Source organism: Eleutherodactylus coqui, chromosome 4 (assembly GCF_035609145.1).
Source record: "Eleutherodactylus coqui strain aEleCoq1 chromosome 4, aEleCoq1.hap1, whole genome shotgun sequence".
In the NCBI taxonomy this organism is placed as follows: Eukaryota; Metazoa; Chordata; class Amphibia; order Anura; family Eleutherodactylidae; genus Eleutherodactylus; species Eleutherodactylus coqui.
The window spans coordinates 267,017,024-267,035,766 of NC_089840.1; the positions used below are offsets into that span (position 1 = coordinate 267,017,024).

The 18,743-nt window shown below is 41.8% G+C and overlaps 2 protein-coding genes across 3 annotated transcripts in view; one reads left to right on the forward strand and one right to left on the reverse strand.

Annotated features, from left to right (window-relative positions):
- ACRBP (acrosin binding protein) lies at nucleotides 1-15,081 on the reverse strand. The gene is made up of 5 exons (XM_066601304.1): nucleotides 15,064-15,081; nucleotides 5,103-5,336; nucleotides 4,917-5,011; nucleotides 3,343-3,409; nucleotides 1-517 (listed from the first exon to the last, which is right to left on the reverse strand). Exons 3-5 carry the CDS (start codon nucleotides 4,986-4,988, stop codon nucleotides 102-104), a joined length of 555 nt encoding a protein of 184 aa, XP_066457401.1. The 5' UTR covers nucleotides 4,989-5,011; nucleotides 5,103-5,336; nucleotides 15,064-15,081; the 3' UTR covers nucleotides 1-101.
- The window catches only part of TAPBPL (TAP binding protein like), a 351,854-nt gene continuing 347,608 nt past the window's right edge, over nucleotides 14,498-18,743 (forward strand). For both annotated transcript variants that reach the window (XR_010792647.1, XM_066601302.1), the window contains exons 1-3: nucleotides 14,498-14,775; nucleotides 16,647-16,874; nucleotides 18,289-18,501. Coding sequence is in view for 1 of the 2 variants with exons in the window: in XM_066601302.1 (XP_066457399.1) it covers nucleotides 14,727-14,775; nucleotides 16,647-16,874; nucleotides 18,289-18,501 (490 nt within the window). In the remaining variant the exon portion in view is untranslated. The remainder of the gene's footprint in view (nucleotides 14,776-16,646; nucleotides 16,875-18,288; nucleotides 18,502-18,743) is intronic.

An 18,743-nucleotide genomic window follows, 5' to 3' on the forward strand; every position in this document is an offset into this window, starting at 1 on the left:
TATACTTTTTATTCCTCCGTGTCTCATTTGTACATCTTCTGTCCCCGTGAGGTTGCTGGACGTAATTGTGTCGGTTCCTCGTGCATTCCCTTCATTCCGTTCTACCTTGGATGTGTTGCTGGGTTACCATGGCCCCGCGCTGCGCTCTTCTCCACAGTAGCGTTGCTTTCATGGTGATGATATGACACTGCTGCACTCTCTGGATTCTTCCGCCTCCTCACATGAACAGACGTGGCAGCCTCATCCTCAGGCTCAAAGTCCGACTGTGCTGAATCAGTCTCTTCTCCTGACACCTCCACCTTCTCCGCTATGGATGGGTCTGTGGAGGCGTCTGCACTTGTAGGGAGACTTGGCTGGTTCCTGCGGATGGGCTCCTGCCCACAGACTATGAAACTAAACACCAGAAGGTTGTCAGTTAGGGAGCGCAGACTGGAGGAGAACCGCTTCAATACCGTTTTATCAAGGAAGCGTCGTCCTGTTGTACCACGGGATGCAGACGTATATGGAAAGACTGGAGCTGAAATAATATACATGCAATTACAATAATGCTGTCTACAATGTTCAAGAATATAACTACTATAATACTGCCCCCTATGTACAAGAATATAACCACTATAATACTGCCCCTATGTACAAGAATATAACTACTATAATACTGCCCCCTATGTACAAGAATACAACTACTATAATACTGCCCCCTATGTATAAGAATATAACTACTATAATACTGCCCCCTATGTACAAGAATACAACTACTATAATACTGCCCCCTATGTATAAGAATATAACTGCTATAATACTGCTCCCTATGTACAAGAATATAACTACTATAATACTGCCCCCTATATACAAGAATATAACTACTATAATACTGCCTCCTATGTACAAGAATATAACTACTATAATACTGCCCCCTATGTACAAGAATATAACTACTATAATACTGCCTCCTATGTACAAGAATATAACTACTATAATACTGCCCCTATGTACAAGAATATAACTACTATAATACTGCCTCCTATGTACAAGAATATAACTACTATAATACTGCCCCCTATATACAAGAATATAACTATTATAATACTGCCCCCTATGTACAAGAATATACCTACTATAATACTGCCCCCTATGTACAAGAATATAACTACTATAATACTGCTCCTATGTACAAGAATATAACTACTATAATACTGCCTCATGTGTACTATAATAGAACTACTATAATACTGCCCCTATGTACAAGAATATAACTACTATAATACTGCCTCCTATGTACAAGAATATAACTACTATAATACTGCCCCCTATGTACAAGAATATAACTACTATAATACTGCCCCTATGTACAAGAATACAACTACTATAATACTGCCCCCTATGTACAAGAATATAACTACTATAATACTGCCCCCTATGTACAAGAATATAACTACTATAATACTGCTCCTATGTGCAAGAATATAACTACTATAATACTGCCCCCTATGTACAAGAATATAACTACTATAATACAGCAGCCTATGTATATTTTACTTATATTGTAGATGGGGGAAGGGTTAGTACATAACTGTCACCCCTAGTGAGTTTCTATAAGTGATGAGTGATTTGTGGAATAATCGGTTTGTATCATTATTAGGCCGATTACACGACAATTGTGAATCAGGACAGTTGATTCCAACTTCCATTAAAGTCAATGGTAGTAAACATCTGGTGCTCTAATTCGCCCACCAGAAGTTCCCCAATGCAGCTGAAGCCCCCAGATTGCATGGAAATACTGTCACACAAGAAAACTATGTTCTTCCCAAAAATTGGTATAAATAGTGTACAGTTGTGTAGGGGTCAATCATAGCACAGGGGTGTCAGGGAAATTAAAAGAAGACCCACATAGGGTCTCCTAGTTCACAAATTGCGCCAAGGAAGACAGCAGGTTTGCCGCCTGTTTTAAAAGCAATGTCATAAGTTTTAGAAGGAGAAATTCTGCCAGGTGAAGACAACACTCAAGCATGGACGTCCTCCAAATAACAGTTGTGGAGATACCAAAAATGTTGCTATTAATGACAGTAGGTGTGCTGCTTGTTTTAAAAGCAATGTTCTAAGGTTTGCTGAGGACAAATTCTTAGTCTTCTCCTTCTAGTTGTTTGAACTGTCCAGTTGACATCCATGACATGGAATAGTCAGACAGCTCCTCAGACTGATTCATAGGGACTGATTCAGAGTGTGCAGGAGATTTGGCACAGGGTGATGTAGAAGGCGGATGCTCATGGCTGATTGTGCAGACAGACTGCTATGTGTCTGCGACTGGGAGGAAGAGGAAGCGGTGTGTCAACCACTCTTCAACCTGTTTTGCATGCTGTGGATGTAAGATACGGGCAAAACCACTTCTAAGGAATGGCAACGGTCTTGCCTTGTCTTCTGCACAATGTGGAGCTGTTACTATAGTGGAAGGGGCTCAAAGTGCCAACTTGGCCCGTCCTTTACCATATCCACCATTAGCATATTCCCTGCCACTTGCTTTCTTCATATTTCCTTTTTATTTAGTTTTTTATTGCTTACTTTTTAGTATAGTTTTTATGTAACTTATCAGCTAATGTTGTAGTTTACAGAAAACCACTGCTAGCTGCATATGGTGTGCAAATAATTTATAGTTGCTGGACTGGTGACTTTGAACAACGTCCGAGGTCGTTGACACACACTGTGTGTATTTACTGTTTCCCTGCTTGGTTTTCCCTTTATATTAACAAAAAAAGGCACCACCAACTAAATAAGCCGTAATCCCTGGAAGGCACAATATGTGACAACAAAAGGCCACACAGTACAGCTGTTTAGCGCAGCCTAATTGAATTCCCCCAACCTCACTACTACCAGCTATATAAGGTCTGCAAATAGTGTTCGAACTGGAGGCTTTCAAGGCCGTCTGAGGCCACAAATAAAGAACTGCAATTTTCCTCTTGCCAAAGTGTATTTTGTTTGACTGTTGTGCTGCTATATACACTGACAGCAGCAGACATATATCCTCTGCCACCTATCTTATATATTGGTAGGTCATGTGGTGCAGGCGTCCAATGAAACTGCTGCCCATATGTAAGATAGAGGACACATTGTGGCAAGGCACCTAGCTGCTAATTGGCTCCACGCTGATTTCTGCAGCAGGCATTATGGGATATTCAAATTTTCTGTGATTTTCTCCAAAAATCAGTTTGCACTACCCGATTAGATTAAGCTAAAATCGGGATGATTTTAGCGGCCGGCTGATCAAGATGAGTAACACTAGTTTCTATAACATTACTGGTTCAGGTCTGGTAGGTAATCTCGCCACAGTCACCGCACCCCCATTCTTACCTGGAGGTGTGATTGCTTCTTCTGCAACATTAAAAGAATTGAGATTTTGGTCTGAACATGGAATTCTCTGCAGGAGAAGGAAAACGTACTTAGATATGATGGATTATTATAAACAGTTGTAGACTCACGCTGGCCATAGAGGTCTTCATTCTTGTATTATCATCCTCAACATCTCAACTAATACAACATTTTGGATTTGTCTACAAATATTTCCTGTCTAATAACTGATGGCGTTTTACTCCATGTATCAGGGAACATAACGCTGGCGCCGAACTATACGTTTTCATTAGTGCAAAGGAGACCAATCAGGTTTGGGTTTGCTCAGGTTTCCATTCCTTCCTAGTATTTGTGCCGGACAGAATAGGCCTGACATAAATGTCAACGAAGAACGGGATGTGGGATTTAGAACTCTGGGATGTAGAGCACAATGTGGTCTGAACAGACCCTCAATCTGATACTTTTCTATGCCAAACTGCTCATAAATCTATAATTAACCACAGTGGCTCCGATACCATGATTTCCTGAAGTGGTTTCCCACTTTGGACAATCCCTACTTGTTAGAAGGGTCCTTTGACAATAAGGTGATCACAAAGTGGCCCTCTACTATGATTTCCAGTTTTAATCTGTTGGGAAACCTGGCAGTTAGAGATGAGCGAGCACCCAAATGCTCGGGTCCGCATTATTCCAGTCGAGCTTTTCGTAAAATTCGAGAGCTCTACTCAAGTAACGAACCCCATTGACTACAATGGGAGACTCGAGCATTTTTGTATGTGGGACGCCGGGGGCCAAGCTTTTTTTTTCCCCTAGGTTCATGTGTGTGTGTGTCTCTCTCTCTCTCTCTCTACCCCAGACAAAAAATTTGCCAATGACGTGCGCTGCGTCGCGGTGGGGAGGGGCCAAAACAGGAACGTCACAGCGGGGAGGAGCCAAAAACTGGGGCGGGGGTCGAACACGGCTTAATGCTCGTTCGAGTAATGAGCACCATCGAGTAGGCTAATACTCGAACGAGCTTCAAGCTTGGCAGAGTATGTTCGCTCAACTCTACTGGCAGAATATGTCCAGTTTTCCTGCAGCACCCCCACAGGGTTGCTGTGTGCCCGGCAGTGAGGAGGAGACTAAATAAAGTGCTGGTCGTGCAAGCTCCCCAGTGCTCCATTCACTTTCAATGAGACTGTTGAAATACCCGAGCACAACCACTTGGGTATTTCCGTCATCCCCATTGAAATGAATGGAGCGCTAACCGCCCATTCAGTGTGATGTCACTGCATGATAGAGAAGAGACCCTTGCAGTGACAGAGAAGACGGACACAAGAGTCCCGTTCTCAAGCATTTTTAAATGTAGGTTTTCAAGTTTGTAAGAAGCACCTATTTTTTTTCTGTGATCATTGGCTAAGACACTCTAATGGGAGAAGAACTCACAAATTAGTCGCTAACAATTTGTGAATATTGATTTGGTCTGATATTCAAAATGGCCTCCTCAGTCAACATAATAGTCTTCCTTTTCAATTGGTGGCTTTCTCATTTGCCCTTCTGGTTTGATCTGTAGAACTGGGCAGGCAGTCGGTCTCTCCTACCTTTACGTAGAACTGGTTTTCCGTACAGCGGAACAATGCAAATTGGCAGAAGGAGTTAAAATGGGGGTGCATGTCCAATTCTGTGCACACCGGTCCTGCAACATTAACAGCAATGTCACCTTGTGCTACATGTTCTCGACTTCGGTTCTTACTAAGCCACGAATTATACACCAAATTCATAATTACCTTTGGGAATCTGTCCATGGTTCTCGATCAAGTCAAAGCCGAAAACCCGTGGGTCTTCACACCCGGAGGCACGGCGGATATCGCAGAGCTCCTTGGCTTTTGATTCAGGTTGGATGAGCTTTAGAAATCGCTCATACTCCTCCTCTGACAGCGGGGTGCCAGGTTGTGCTAGATAGGTTTTGCTTGGAGTACTGCATGTCACAATCACTTGGGTCCACCAGAAGACAATGAAGGCTGCACATAATACACATGAAGGCATCAACAAATATATTAATATTCTTCCAATGCCATTCAAGTTAATAAGCGAACATCAATGTGGACAATGATTCAAAGCCACACTAGGTCCTTATGATAAGGATGGATTGTCAGCAAAGGACAGGAAATGTTGTCATGGGGACAGAGGAGATGATGGGCTGCAGGTTATGGAGCCTGAGATGGCAATCAATTATATGTGTACATGCGAACAAGATAGCTGGAAAAGTATTTCAGATAGTCAAAAGGGATGTTGACGCCTTTCTGTAGGATTAGGGTACTGAGATTATAAAATGTTGGATGCCTACAGACACCACTAGGTGGAGCTAATTGTAGACAGATTTATCATAGAGTTCAATGGGAGCTGAATAAATCCATACAGTTGTGGCCAACATTATTAGCAGTCACGAATATTAAAATGGATTTCTGGGTAAAAACTATTGATGGCCTATTATCACCTGATTGTTCAGTGGACGTGCGTCATAGGAGATGGGAACAGAAGTGGCCTAGCTGGCTTCACTCTCATTTAAATCAATGGGAGCTGAAGCAGTTATTACGCTTCTGGGACATCCGCCTCGAAAACCATGGCAGTGGGTCCCCAGCAATTAAATATTGATGACTTATCATGAGGAAAGGTCATCAGTAGTTTTTGCCCAGAAACCCCTTGAAGTACACCATGTAAAATATCTCCTGAAATAACGGGGCAGATTTACTATCGGAAATGTGCCAATTTTCTGGGGGCAAATTGGTGCCTATGTAACAAGCCCTGACCCAAGAATCCTGAGGTCCTCGAGTTGCAGTTTTGGCACACATGCCAAAACTGTGACTTTTGGTGTCTGCATACCACAGCTCGCCACTGGCTTTAGTGGATGTGTGCGGCCCATGTCTTTTACTTTAATTTACAACAAACTGGCTTAGATTATACCTACAAGCTACTACAGTTCCTAGCTGGAATAGGTTTTTCATTTGGCATATTGGCTTCCTTATAGCGATGAGGACAGGGCTTGCTTAGACCAGTGTGTGAAATGCCAGTCTATGTAAAAAGCCACCATCGTTCCAAAAATCCATCTTGCATGCTTTGCATCATACTTATGTGTTTTAGACGCTTTCATCCAACAAAGACGGAGAAAGGAGCGCATGGCTTCATGAGAAAGAAGTGTGGCTTAAAATGTGCCACAATTGGGGCACAAAATCTGTTAGAAAACTAAACCAAGTAATACGTGGTATAATATTAAACTAGATAGTTTAAAAATGCGCCAAGTTTACTGTCAATGTAACAAATATGGCGCAGGATGACTGCCGGGCAACGAAGTGACTAACAGTCATCCCAACGACTATCGTTCCTGTGCTTTCATTCAGTGAACCCTCTTCCATTTACTGAACAGGCAGTTGTTCAAAGCTGAACTGCCTGTTTACACTGATGAGAGTCGCTCACTAGGCGCTTCATTTTCAGTGAGCTGAAACAAAATGACTAGTGACTACTGAGTGACTTCTCACTAATACCCTTTCAAGTTCCTTGCAGGTTTCCTTCCCAGAGTCTGACATTACGTTTGTTGCCCTAACGGTGGACGGCTGCTTCATCACTAAACACTAAAGACTCCATGAAACCATCGGTCTCCGTAACTGTTCATATACTTGTTGCCGCGCTTTGTCATCCGATTTAAAGGCCGGTAACCATTGAAATCAGTAGCTTGAGAAATGAAAGCTGCGCTGTGATTGGTTGATATGGGCAACAAGGACGTCTTATGGTAGACAGTTTTGCTAAATGAAAATTTTTGACTTTCTGCTTCCATTGCTATCACATTTCTGTATCTGAATGCCATTAAACAGAGTTCTAAGGGTGTCACATCCGGAAGATCATCTGTAATAACCCAGTATATACACTTATTTCTGAAGATATTACTGGGCCTCATTTATCAAAGCGTCTAAAAGACAGACTGTCCCTGTTGTCCCTGACAGCCAATCAGAGCTCAGTTTTCATTTCTCAGACTCCTCTAGTAAAATGAAAGCTGCACTGTGACTGGTTGTTGTCTTTTCGACAGTTTTAATAAAGATATAGTATAAGATTCCATAGCCCAGACTGTAGCCTACAGTTATCATTTACCGTACTGATATCTTCGATGAAACGTCATCTTTACATCAAGCAACGGAATGTCGGCTTTATAAGAACAATTCCAAATCCGTGACATCACAGAGAAGCGGAACTGTGCGGTCAAGATGGACTCTAAGACTACTGAGCTTCATATGGCAGCCAATCAGAGTACAGGATTAATGTAATAAGCTGTGCTGGAAAATAAAACCGTGGACTCTAATCGCTGCTATGGAGAAAAAGACTTTCCCTATGATAGTTCTGATTGTGACCTGCAGTAAACCGAATTTGCAGGACATTTTTAAAGGGGTTGCCCAGGATGAGTAAAACATGGCTGCTTTCTTCCATGAGCAATGCCACGCCTGTCCATGAGTTATGTCTTACATTACAGCTCAGTTCCATTAGAATGAATAAGGCTAAGTTGCAATACCAAACACAACCTGCAGACAGGTGTAGCACTGTTTTTTTTTAAAGTAAAAAAAAGTAAAAGAAAGTTGCCATTTTTAAAGTTCTGGACAACCCCTTTAATTCAACCCACATAATACCACCATATAGTATCAAGATAACACTGTAATATACAACCCACATAATGCTGCCATATAGTATCAATATAATACAGCCATATGCAACCCACATAATACCGCCATACAGTACCAAGATAACACTGGTACTATATAACATATCCAACCTGCATAATATTGCCATAAAGTGCCCAAGTAATTATCATTAACCAAACAGTAATCCCTTAAAGGGCCTACATAATACTTTATTTACATAAAACAGGTGTAACAGACAATCAGTGAGACATACTGTAGGTCTTATAATTCACCACATACCTCTTATATTTTTGCAGATATACACTGCATGAACGTCTCACATGTGGAAGACATCTACACAACATTTCTTTGCAGCTTTGTGTATGCTCAGTTCGAGCAGGAAATTCCCCCTCATTATATTTCCAGTAACAGCAACGATGATTGTACAGAATTTTAATCAGACTCGCCTGTAATATACGCGAAATTCTATGCAACAATATATTTCTAGAGTGAAAATCTTCAAAAAGTATCTTCCCATTATGTACAAGAATATAACTACTACAATACTGCCCCCCCTATGTACAAGAATATAACTACTATAATACTGCCCCCCATGTACAAGAATATAACTACTACAATACTGTCACCCTATGTACAAGAATATAACTACTATTATACTGCCTCCTATGTACAAGAATATAAATACTATAATACTGCCGCCCTATGTACAAGAATATAACTACTATGATACTGCTCGCTATGTACAAGAATATACTACTATAATACTGCCTCCTATGTATATAAATATAACTACTATAATACGGTCTCCTATGTACAAGAATATAACTACTATAATACTGCCTCCTATGTACAAGAATATAACTAATATAATACTGCTTCTATGTACAAGAATATAACTACTATAATACTGCTCCCTATGTACAAGAATATAACTACTATAATACTGCCGCCCTATGTACAAGAATATAACTATTATAATACTGCTCCCTATGTACAAGAATATAACTACTATAATACTGCCTCCTATGTACAAGAATATAACTACTATAATACTGCCTCCTATGTACAAGAATATAACTACTATAATACTGTCCCCTATGTACAAGAATATAACTACTATAATACTGCCCCCATGTACAAGAATATAACTACTATAATACTGCTCCCTATGTACAAGAATATAACTACTATAATACTGCCGCCCTATGTACAAGAATATAACTACTATAATACTGCCTCCTATGTACAAGAATATAACTACTATAATACTGCCCCCTATGTACAAGAATATAACTACTATAATACTGGTCCTAAGTACAAGAATATAACTACTATAATACTGCTCCTATGTACAAGAATATAACTACTATAATACTGACCCTATGTACAAGAATATAACTACTACAATACTGCCACCCTATGTACAAGAATATAACTACTACAATACTGCCCCTTATGCACAAGAATATAACTACTATAATACTGCCCCCTATGTAGAAGAATATAACTACTACAATACTGCCGCCCTATGTACAAGAATATAATTACTACAATACTGCCCCTTATGTAGAAGAATATAACTATTATAATACTGCCCTCTGTACAAGACTATAACTGCTACAATACTGCTGCTATGTACAAGACTATAACTATTACAATACTGCCCCCTATGTACAAGAATATAACTACTATAATACTGCTCCCTATGTACAAGAATATAACTATTATAATACTGCCGCCCTATGTACAAGAATATAACTACTATAATACTGCCCCATATGTACAAGAATATAACTACTATAATACTGCCCCTATGTACAAAAATATAACTACTATAATATTGCTCCTTATGTACAAGAATATAACTACTATAATACTGCCCCCTATATACAAGAATGTAACGACTATAATACTGCCCCTCTGTACAAGAATATAACTATTATAATACTGCTCCCTATGTACAAGAATATAACTACTATAATACTGCCCCTATGTACAAGAATATAACTACTATAATACTGTCCCCTTATGTACAAGAATATAACTACTATAATACTGCCCCCCTATGTACAAGAATATAACTACTATAATACTGCCCCCTATGTACAGGAATGTAACTACTACAATACTGCCCCCATATATACAAGAATATAACTACTATAAGACTGCTCCCTATGTACAAGAATGTAACTACTATAATACTGCCCCCTATGTACAAGAATCTAACTACTATAATACTGTGTTACGTTCGTGTGGGCAAATAAGCACATGGCCCACACAAACGTGCCCAAATAGGGGTTAGGAACCTCAAACAGAATTCAGACTAGATGTGCTGATGGAAACACAAACTGGACAGAGAACTGCACACTACGGACTGAACTGACGGACAGACATAACAGAGGGACTGACAAATGACAAAAATACTAACCTTGCATACCTGTGCACATAACTACTATACTACTGCCCCTATGTACAAATATATAACTTCAATAATACTGCTCACTATGTACAAGAATATAACTACTATAATACTGCTCACTATGCACAAGAATATAACTACTATAATACTGCCCCCTATGTACAAGAATATAACTGCTATAATACTGCCCCTATGTACAAGAATATAACTTCTATAATACTGCTTACTATGTACAAGAATATAACTACTATAATACTGCCCTCTATGTACAAGAATATAACTACTATAATACTGCCCTCTATGTACAAGAATATAACTACTATAATACTGCCTCTATGTACAAGAATATAACTGCTATAATACTGCCCCCTGTGTACAAGAATATAACTACTATAATACTGCCTCTATGCACAAGAATATAACTACTATAATACTGCCCCCTATGTACAAGAATATAACTGCTATAATACTGCCCCCTGTGTACAAGAATATAACTACTATAATAGTGCCTCCTATGTACAAGAATATAACTACTATAATACTGCCCTCTATGTACAAGAATATAACTACTATAATACTGCCCTCTATGTACAAGAATATAACTACTATAATACTGCCTCTATGTACAAGAATACAACTACTATAATACTGACCCCTATGTACAAGAATATAACTACTATAATACTGCCCCCTATGTACTAGAATAAACACTACTATAATACTACTCCTATATACAAGACTATAACTACTATAATACTGCGCCCTATGTACCAGAATATAACCACCATAATACTGCCCCCTATTTAGGGTAATATAACAACTATAATACTGACCCCTATGTACAAGAATATAACTACTATAATACTGACCCCTATGTACAAGAATAAACACTACTATAATAATACTCCTATATACAAGACTATAACTACTATAATACTGCGCCCTATGTACCAGAATATAACCACCATAATACTGCCCCCTATTTAGGGTAATATAACAACTATAATACTTCTCCCTATGTACAAGAATATAACTACTAGAATACTTGCCCATTTGTACAAGAGTATAACTACTAGAATGCTGCCCCCTATGTACAAGAATGTAACTAATATAATACAGCCCCCTATGTACTAGAATATTAATACTATAATACAGCCCCCTTTGTACAAGAATATAACTACTATAATACTGCCCCTATGTATAGGACTATAACTACTATAATACTGCTCCTATTTATGTAGCTATATACTTTTACATAGGAGGCAGTATTATAGTAGTTATATTCTTGTATATAGGAGAAAGTATTATAGTAGTTATATTCTTGTACATAGGGGGCAGTATTATAGTAGTTATATTCTTGTACATAGCAGGCAGTATTATAGTAATTTAATTCTTGTACATAGGGGCAGTATTATAGTTGCTATCGTCTTGTTCTTAGGGGGGCTGTATTATAGTAGTTATATTCTTGTACATAGGCAGTATTATAGTAGTTATATTCTTGTACATAGGGGGCAGTATTATAGTAGTTATATTCTTGTACATAGGGGCAGTATTATAGTAGTTATAATCTTGTACATAGGGGCAGTATTATAGTAGTTATAATCTTGTACATAGGGGACAGTATTATAGTAGTTCTATTCTTGTAAATAGGAGGCAGTATTATAGTAGTTCTATTCTTGTTCATAGAGGGCAGTATTATAGTAGTTATATTCTTGTACATAGGGGGCAGTATTATAGTAGTTATATTCTTGTACATAGGGGCAGTATTATAGTAGTTATATTCTTGTACATAGGAGGCAGTATTATGGTAGTTATATTCTTGTACATAGGGGACAGTATTATAGTAGTTATATTCTTATACATAGGGGGCAGTATTATGGTAGTTATATTCTTATACATAGGGGACAGTATTATAGTAGTTATATTCTTCCACATGAGGAGAAGTTATATTCTTGTACGTAGGGGCAGTATTATAGTAGTTATATTCTTGTACATAGGGGCAGTATTATAGTAGTTATATTCTTGTACATAGGGGCAGTATTATAGTAGTTATATTCTTGTACATAGAGGGCAGTATTATAGTAGCTATATTCTTGTACATAGGGAGCAGTATTATACTAGTTATATTCTTGTACATAGGGGCAGTATTATAGTAGTTATAGTCTTGTACATAGGGGCAATATTATAGTAGTTATAGTATTGTACATAGGGGTCAGTATTATAGTAGTTATATTCTTGTACATAGGAGGCAGTATTATAGTAGTTATATTCTTGTACATAGGGGGGCAGTATTATAGTAGTTATATTCTTGTACATAGGGGGCAGTATTATAGTAGTTATAGTCTTGTACATAGCAGCAGTATTATAGTAGTTATATTCCTGTACATAGTGGGCAGTATTATAGTAGTTATATTCTTGTACATAGGGGGCAGTATTATAGTAGCTATATTATTGTACATAGAGGGCAGTATTATAGTAGTTATATTCTTGTACATAGGGGGCAGTATTATAGTAGTTATATTCTTGTACATAGGAGCAGTATTATAGTAGTTATAATCTTGTACATAGGAGCAGTATTATAGTAGTTATATTCTTGTACATAGGGGGCAGTATTATAGTAGTTATATTCTTGTACATAGGGGGCAGTATTACAGTAGTTATATTCTTGTACATAGGAGGCAGTATTATAGTAGTTATATTCTTGTACATAGGAGCAGTATTATAGTAATTATATTCTTGTACATAGGGGGCAGTATTATAGTAGTTATATTCTTGTACATAGGGGGCAGTCCCATAGTAGTTATCTTCTTGTACATTGGGACAGGATTAAAGTAGTTATATAACACTGCCCCCAATGAAAAAAATGTAACTACTATAATACTACTACCGTATGTAGCACAATATAGCCTACCTTCTAAACAAATATAAGGCCTGTTTAGGGGCTCACTCACAAAAGTGTATTTTAGGACAGACTGACACAGGTATAGAATCAGTTTTTTCAATGGGTTCATTCTCACTTGCAGCTTTGCGTGTGCCAAAAAAAAAAGTGTAATGCTCTATTTTTGTGTGCATTTGCGCCCCAAAGGCACTATTGGAGTCTATGATACTGTTGTATCTTATCTCCAGCACAAAAATTGGTGGAGACCTGGGATAGTGCTGTGGGACGAATAGTGTACGGCCACACAGCATGGGGTGGTTGGCACTGAGAGCAGCATTGATGGCAGGCAGAGTCTAGAAGAGAGAAGATGGAAGTGGATACCCGGAGATGATGGCTAGCAGGACAGCGGGGACAGCCAGCCAATCCGTAGCTGTGGGCTTCACCTGCATCTCAACACAGCTCACCCATCTCTCCACCTCTTGCTTCTGGTGGAGACAAGATACAGCACGATCAGAGTCATGAGGGGTGCACAAAAATGTGCATCGGATTTCTGTGAATTGCGCAATGAATTGTGCAATTTTGCAAGGAAAACAACACAACGGGGACTAATTATGGCTGCACAGCCTTTTATATCAGTGAGCGAGTGTGTCCCACGCCAATGCGAATGGTGCGCAGGAAGTACAGTAAAAAGTGCAGATACGTGCGCGATAGCGTGACCTTCACTTCACAAAGAGACGCTCTGTTGTGTGCGTTTTTGTGCTTACCCTTGTGTGAAGCCGCTATTAGCTGTGTATTGACTGCATACTTTTTACATGCATCATAGGCAGTGCTAAAGCCTCATTGATTTTCATTGGTCCATTCGGACCCGCATTTTTCACACATGCGAAACAAATTGCAGTATGTCGTATTTTGGTCCGTGATACTCCCGTTATAATATATAGTAGTGCAGTGCTGTGGATGTTACATTCCTACTTGCTGGGTACAACATGAGCGCTTCAAAAATACATCCGTAATACGCAGCCAAAATACCCGGGTGTGAGTGAGCCCTAACTGCAGACATGTTTCTTGTGCTTAACCCCTTTAACAGCTGCAGAGCATTGCATCCCATTCTGCGTAGTCTGCAGAGCTCGCAGGGTGCTTTCCTTTTATATGGTAAGAAGCATCATGTGACTTCTGCTAAACTGAAAGTGAAAACCGAGGCTGTGAATATGGCGTTTGCATCCCCAGGCTGCTGTGTGCGGTCGGCGACGTCCCTCGGTGGAGCTCGCTGGGTCGTGTAGCTGCAGACAAGTATTCGCTGCGAGCTGCTGATGTTTTGTGTTTCTGACTCTTCTGCTACTTTGTTGCAGTATTTCTTGTCTGAGTGTAACTTGTTGTGAGTATCGATATAGCGGTTTATTACATTGTTACGCACCGTCCCATCGCCGATATGAAGACCCCTGGATACTTGCACCTCGGATTGATGTTGACTCTAAACAGTAAGAACAATGGGGGGGGGGGGGGGGGGTATAAGGGGCGGGGGTGCCGCCAAAACTATAGCGATATTACGCACTGCTTGTGTCCTTAAAGTGACAACTCCCTAAAAGGCTCACTCAGACGAGCGTATGTCGCCTGCGTATTAAAGGGGTTGTCCCGCGCCGAAACGGGTTTTTTTTTTTTTTAACCCCCCCCCCGTTCGGCGCGAGACAACCCCGATGCAGGGAGGTAAAGAAAGCTCACCGGAGCGCTTACCTGAATCCCCGCGCTCCGGTGACTTCTCTACTCACCGCTGAAGATGGCCTCTTCCTCCGTGGACCGCAGCTCTTCTGTGCGGTCCATTGCCGATTCCAGCCTCCTGATTGGCTGGAATCGGCACGTGACGGGGCGGAGCTACACGGAGCTACACGGAGCCCCATAGAAGACTGCAGAAGACCCGGACTGCGCAAGCGCGGCTAATTTGGCCATCGGAGGGCGAAAATTAGTCGGCTCCATGGGAACGAGGACGCCAGCAACGGAGCAGGTAAGTATAAAACTTTTTATAACTTCTGCATGGCTCATAATTAATGCACAATGTACATTACAAAGTGCATTATTATGGCCATGCAGAAGTGTACAGACCCACTTGCTGCCTCGGGACAACCCCTTTAAGTCCGTATTGTTTTGGCGTGTAATATGCAGTACGCGGCAAATATGCATGTAACGCGTATTTACTGCGTATTTTATGCACCAGACTATGATAATGGTGTGTATTATGCACCGGCTTCAGATGAGCGTATACGCAAATACGCTCGCCTCAGTGTAATGTATTAGCACAGTGAACGAGGTTGAATTGCACACATATCGGCGCATTGTATTGTACTGTTTTGCGCACGGTGACGCTGTTCATATATGCGCGTGCAACACCTCCCTGCCCTGATTTAAATGGCTGTTTAGTTTAATGAGGTCCAGATGTGTTTTCTTTTTCAAGGAAAGGCGCACTTTTGCACCTCCTATAGACTGCTATGGGCGCTTTGGTGCGCAAATACGCATAAAAATAGAACAGGTACAATTTTTTCGATTGCGACCGGAATGCGTGCTCGAGCGAGCATTGCCCTTAGCGAGTACCTGCCCGCTTGAGAGAAAAGGTTCGGCGGCGGGCAGGGAGCGGCGGGGGAGAGCGGGGAGGAACGGAGGGGAAATCTCTCTCTCCCTCTCTTCCCCCCCCCGCTCCCCCTGCTCACTGCCGCAACTCACCTGTCACCCGCGCCGGCAGCCGAACCTTTTCTCTCGAGCAGGCAGGTACTCGCTAAGGGCAATGCTCGCTCATCTCTAGAACAAACCCAATGACATTAATAGATTATATTCGCTACATATCGTGCATGTATATTTTATGCGCACAAAAACGTGTGCGAATACGTGCGTCTGAAGAAGCCTCACGTGTCTTTTTCCCGTGCGGAATACGCTCACGTGAAAAACGAAGGTCTGCATGGCTGAATGTAAATCAATGGGTATTTAGTACGATCAATTGCTCACTGTTGTCAGCCATTTCTTCTATCCCCCCTGTCTATGTAAGCGCTGCGGAATATGTTGGCGCTATACAAATAAAGATTATTATTATTATTTCTCATGAAGGAGAAGCTGATTGTGGTGTTCTTCAATGCGATAGTGTAGAAATCCGTCCGTCCCAAATGATCACTACTTTGTCACATATCTCCAGGGTTGTGAGAACCCCACATCTCCCAAAATGCACTGCAGCGGGGCACATTCTGTACAAGTACTCCACCAGCAGTGAATGTAGGATCCTGCGGTGGTAACTGGGAGCTCTGAATGCAGCTTTGGATGTGACTAGAGCGGGTTAGCACAAGATAATATTTTCCCTACTCTGTTTTAGGCGTCCTGCTGTGGGGAGCGGCGGTACCTGAGGCGCGGTACACTGCAGATATCGTGCTCCCCTGTGACTACGCGCTGCTGGACTCCAGCATGGGGGGACTCGGCTTTACAAGACAGCGAGTGATGCTGGTCCTGCAGAACGTGACGGTGATGGGAGAGAAGCCGACAGACGCGTTACCGGATTATCAGCCTCCAGAGACCCCGGAGGCGACTGTTTTCCTGGCTACAGGTTACTATACATGTATTTGCGCATGAAGCCTTTTTTTTTTAACTGTTTAAACTCCGCACTACTGCACGCGAGAAAAAAAAAGCTGGAAGACAGCGCAAATCCTAACTTTTCTCATGCGTAGTAATATCGCGCAAGAATCACGCTAGTGTAAACGAAACCATTGAAATCAAATCATGGGTGCAAAAAGGTCTCCCAAGCAGAGTCGTGTGTTTAAGCCCTTAGGCCCAATGTCCACGGGTGGATCTGAATTGTGGAATCCGCATTGGGTACCCGCACAGATGATCTGCAGTTCAAGCCGCCCTAAGGGAAACATGGGCGTCCGCAACTGAATTATAGCGGGCGGATTTGATTTGTGGACCCTTGGGTGCGAAAATCAAATCGCAGCAAGCTCTATTTCAATGCGGTTCCCGCATGGACAGCTTCCGTTCAGGTCAATGGAAGCCATCCAATCTGCGGCCCGTTCACAACTGACATTGCGGACGGACCACAGAATCCGCGGAAAAAGCAGGAGTTTAAGGCTGAGTTCACACGGGGCGGATTTGCCGCGGAAATTCTATGCGGAATTTCGCTGCGGCAAATCCGCATGCGGCCGCTAATCCCGGGATTAGCCAGTCAAGTGGATGAGATTTCTCAGAAATCTCGTCCAAATGAGACAGCAAATCCACTGCGGCTAAGCTGGTAGAAGCCGCTGTTGTGGCACGGATTTGCCGACCGCAGCATGTCTATTTTTTTTTTCCGCTGCGGCCGCGCTCTCCTCTATGGGAGCGCCGGCCGCAGTGGAAGAGCGAGTGGCCGGGCCACTTCAAAGCCTCCGCGGTGGTTCTCCCAGCGGGAATGTCACGGGTTTTCGCTGCGGCCAAACCGCGACATTTCCGGTGGGAATCCGCCCTGTGTGACCGCGGCCTAAGAAGAAAAAAACAAAACCGTACTGCGCGTCGGCCGGCACTTCTGCACACATTCGCAGTAGAGACAAAAGAAGACGCGGCAGGTCAGCAGGGTCATCGGCCGCAAGCAGGGTCACATTCCACTGCGGGCTTCTGACATGAGCCCTTAGACACGGATTTTGGTGCAGAAATGGCCCCCTTATGTGAAGAAATGGCCCCCTTATCCACAACTGTGGATTTAAATGTCAATTTCAACATGGATTTAGGGCAGATTTTTTTCTGCAGCGTCTGGACGAGATTTTGAAAATTTACTGCAATTGCCGTGGATTTTCTGTGTAGAGGATCTGCATGAAGATGCTTCCCCGTGAACACAGCAGGACATACCATTGAACTGCTGCTCTTTTTTGCCTTGACCCCCTCAAAGTGGTTACTAGCGGTCGTATTGGACATCCCCCAACTTTTCCAGAAACTAAATAGGGAAGATGAATCATTGCCGCCCCTCTAACTTGTCGCCTCTTTCCTCCCTGCAGTTGACCTCGCCCCCATCTCCTTTGCAGAACGCTTGTTGCATGTGGAGTGCGAGGGCGAAGAAGTGGGATGTGAGATCTCACCCCTCTACTCCCAGCTATTCGCCGCTCATATCCGACTACCAGAGCTCAGCATTGCCATCATGGCCACATCAACGTTACCCATTAGCGCTCCAGAAGAGCTGGCCAATGAGAAGATTGTGGTACCGATGACAGGTGAGATGGTGACAACACTGCTGGGAAACACCCCCACTCATGGCGTGACTGCAGCTAGTTGAGGGTCCGTGTCAGGATTGAGTGATAGGGATAGGGAGACATCCGCTGTAGAAGTCCATAGCATATCATGCAGGGGGTATAGGAGTTCATGGCTTACCCCAATCTATGGCAGGCACTAAGATATTGTGCTGTTATGGCCACTGTCTCTTCCTCTTCCCACAGCAAGATATAGAGTTTTTCTT

Excerpts from the sequence above, each read along its gene's own strand:
- ACRBP (XM_066601304.1), bottom strand. The coding sequence starts at position 4,988 with ATGCACCCCCATTTTAACTCCTTCTGCCAATTTGCATTGTTCCGCTGT. Across the intron at positions 3,410-4,916 it reads AAAACCAGTTCTACGTAAAG|AGAATTCCATGTTCAGACCA; the intron begins GTAGGAGAGACC and ends CTTCTCCTGCAG. Across the intron at positions 518-3,342 it reads AGAAGCAATCACACCTCCAG|CTCCAGTCTTTCCATATACG; the intron begins GTAAGAATGGGG and ends ATATTATTTCAG.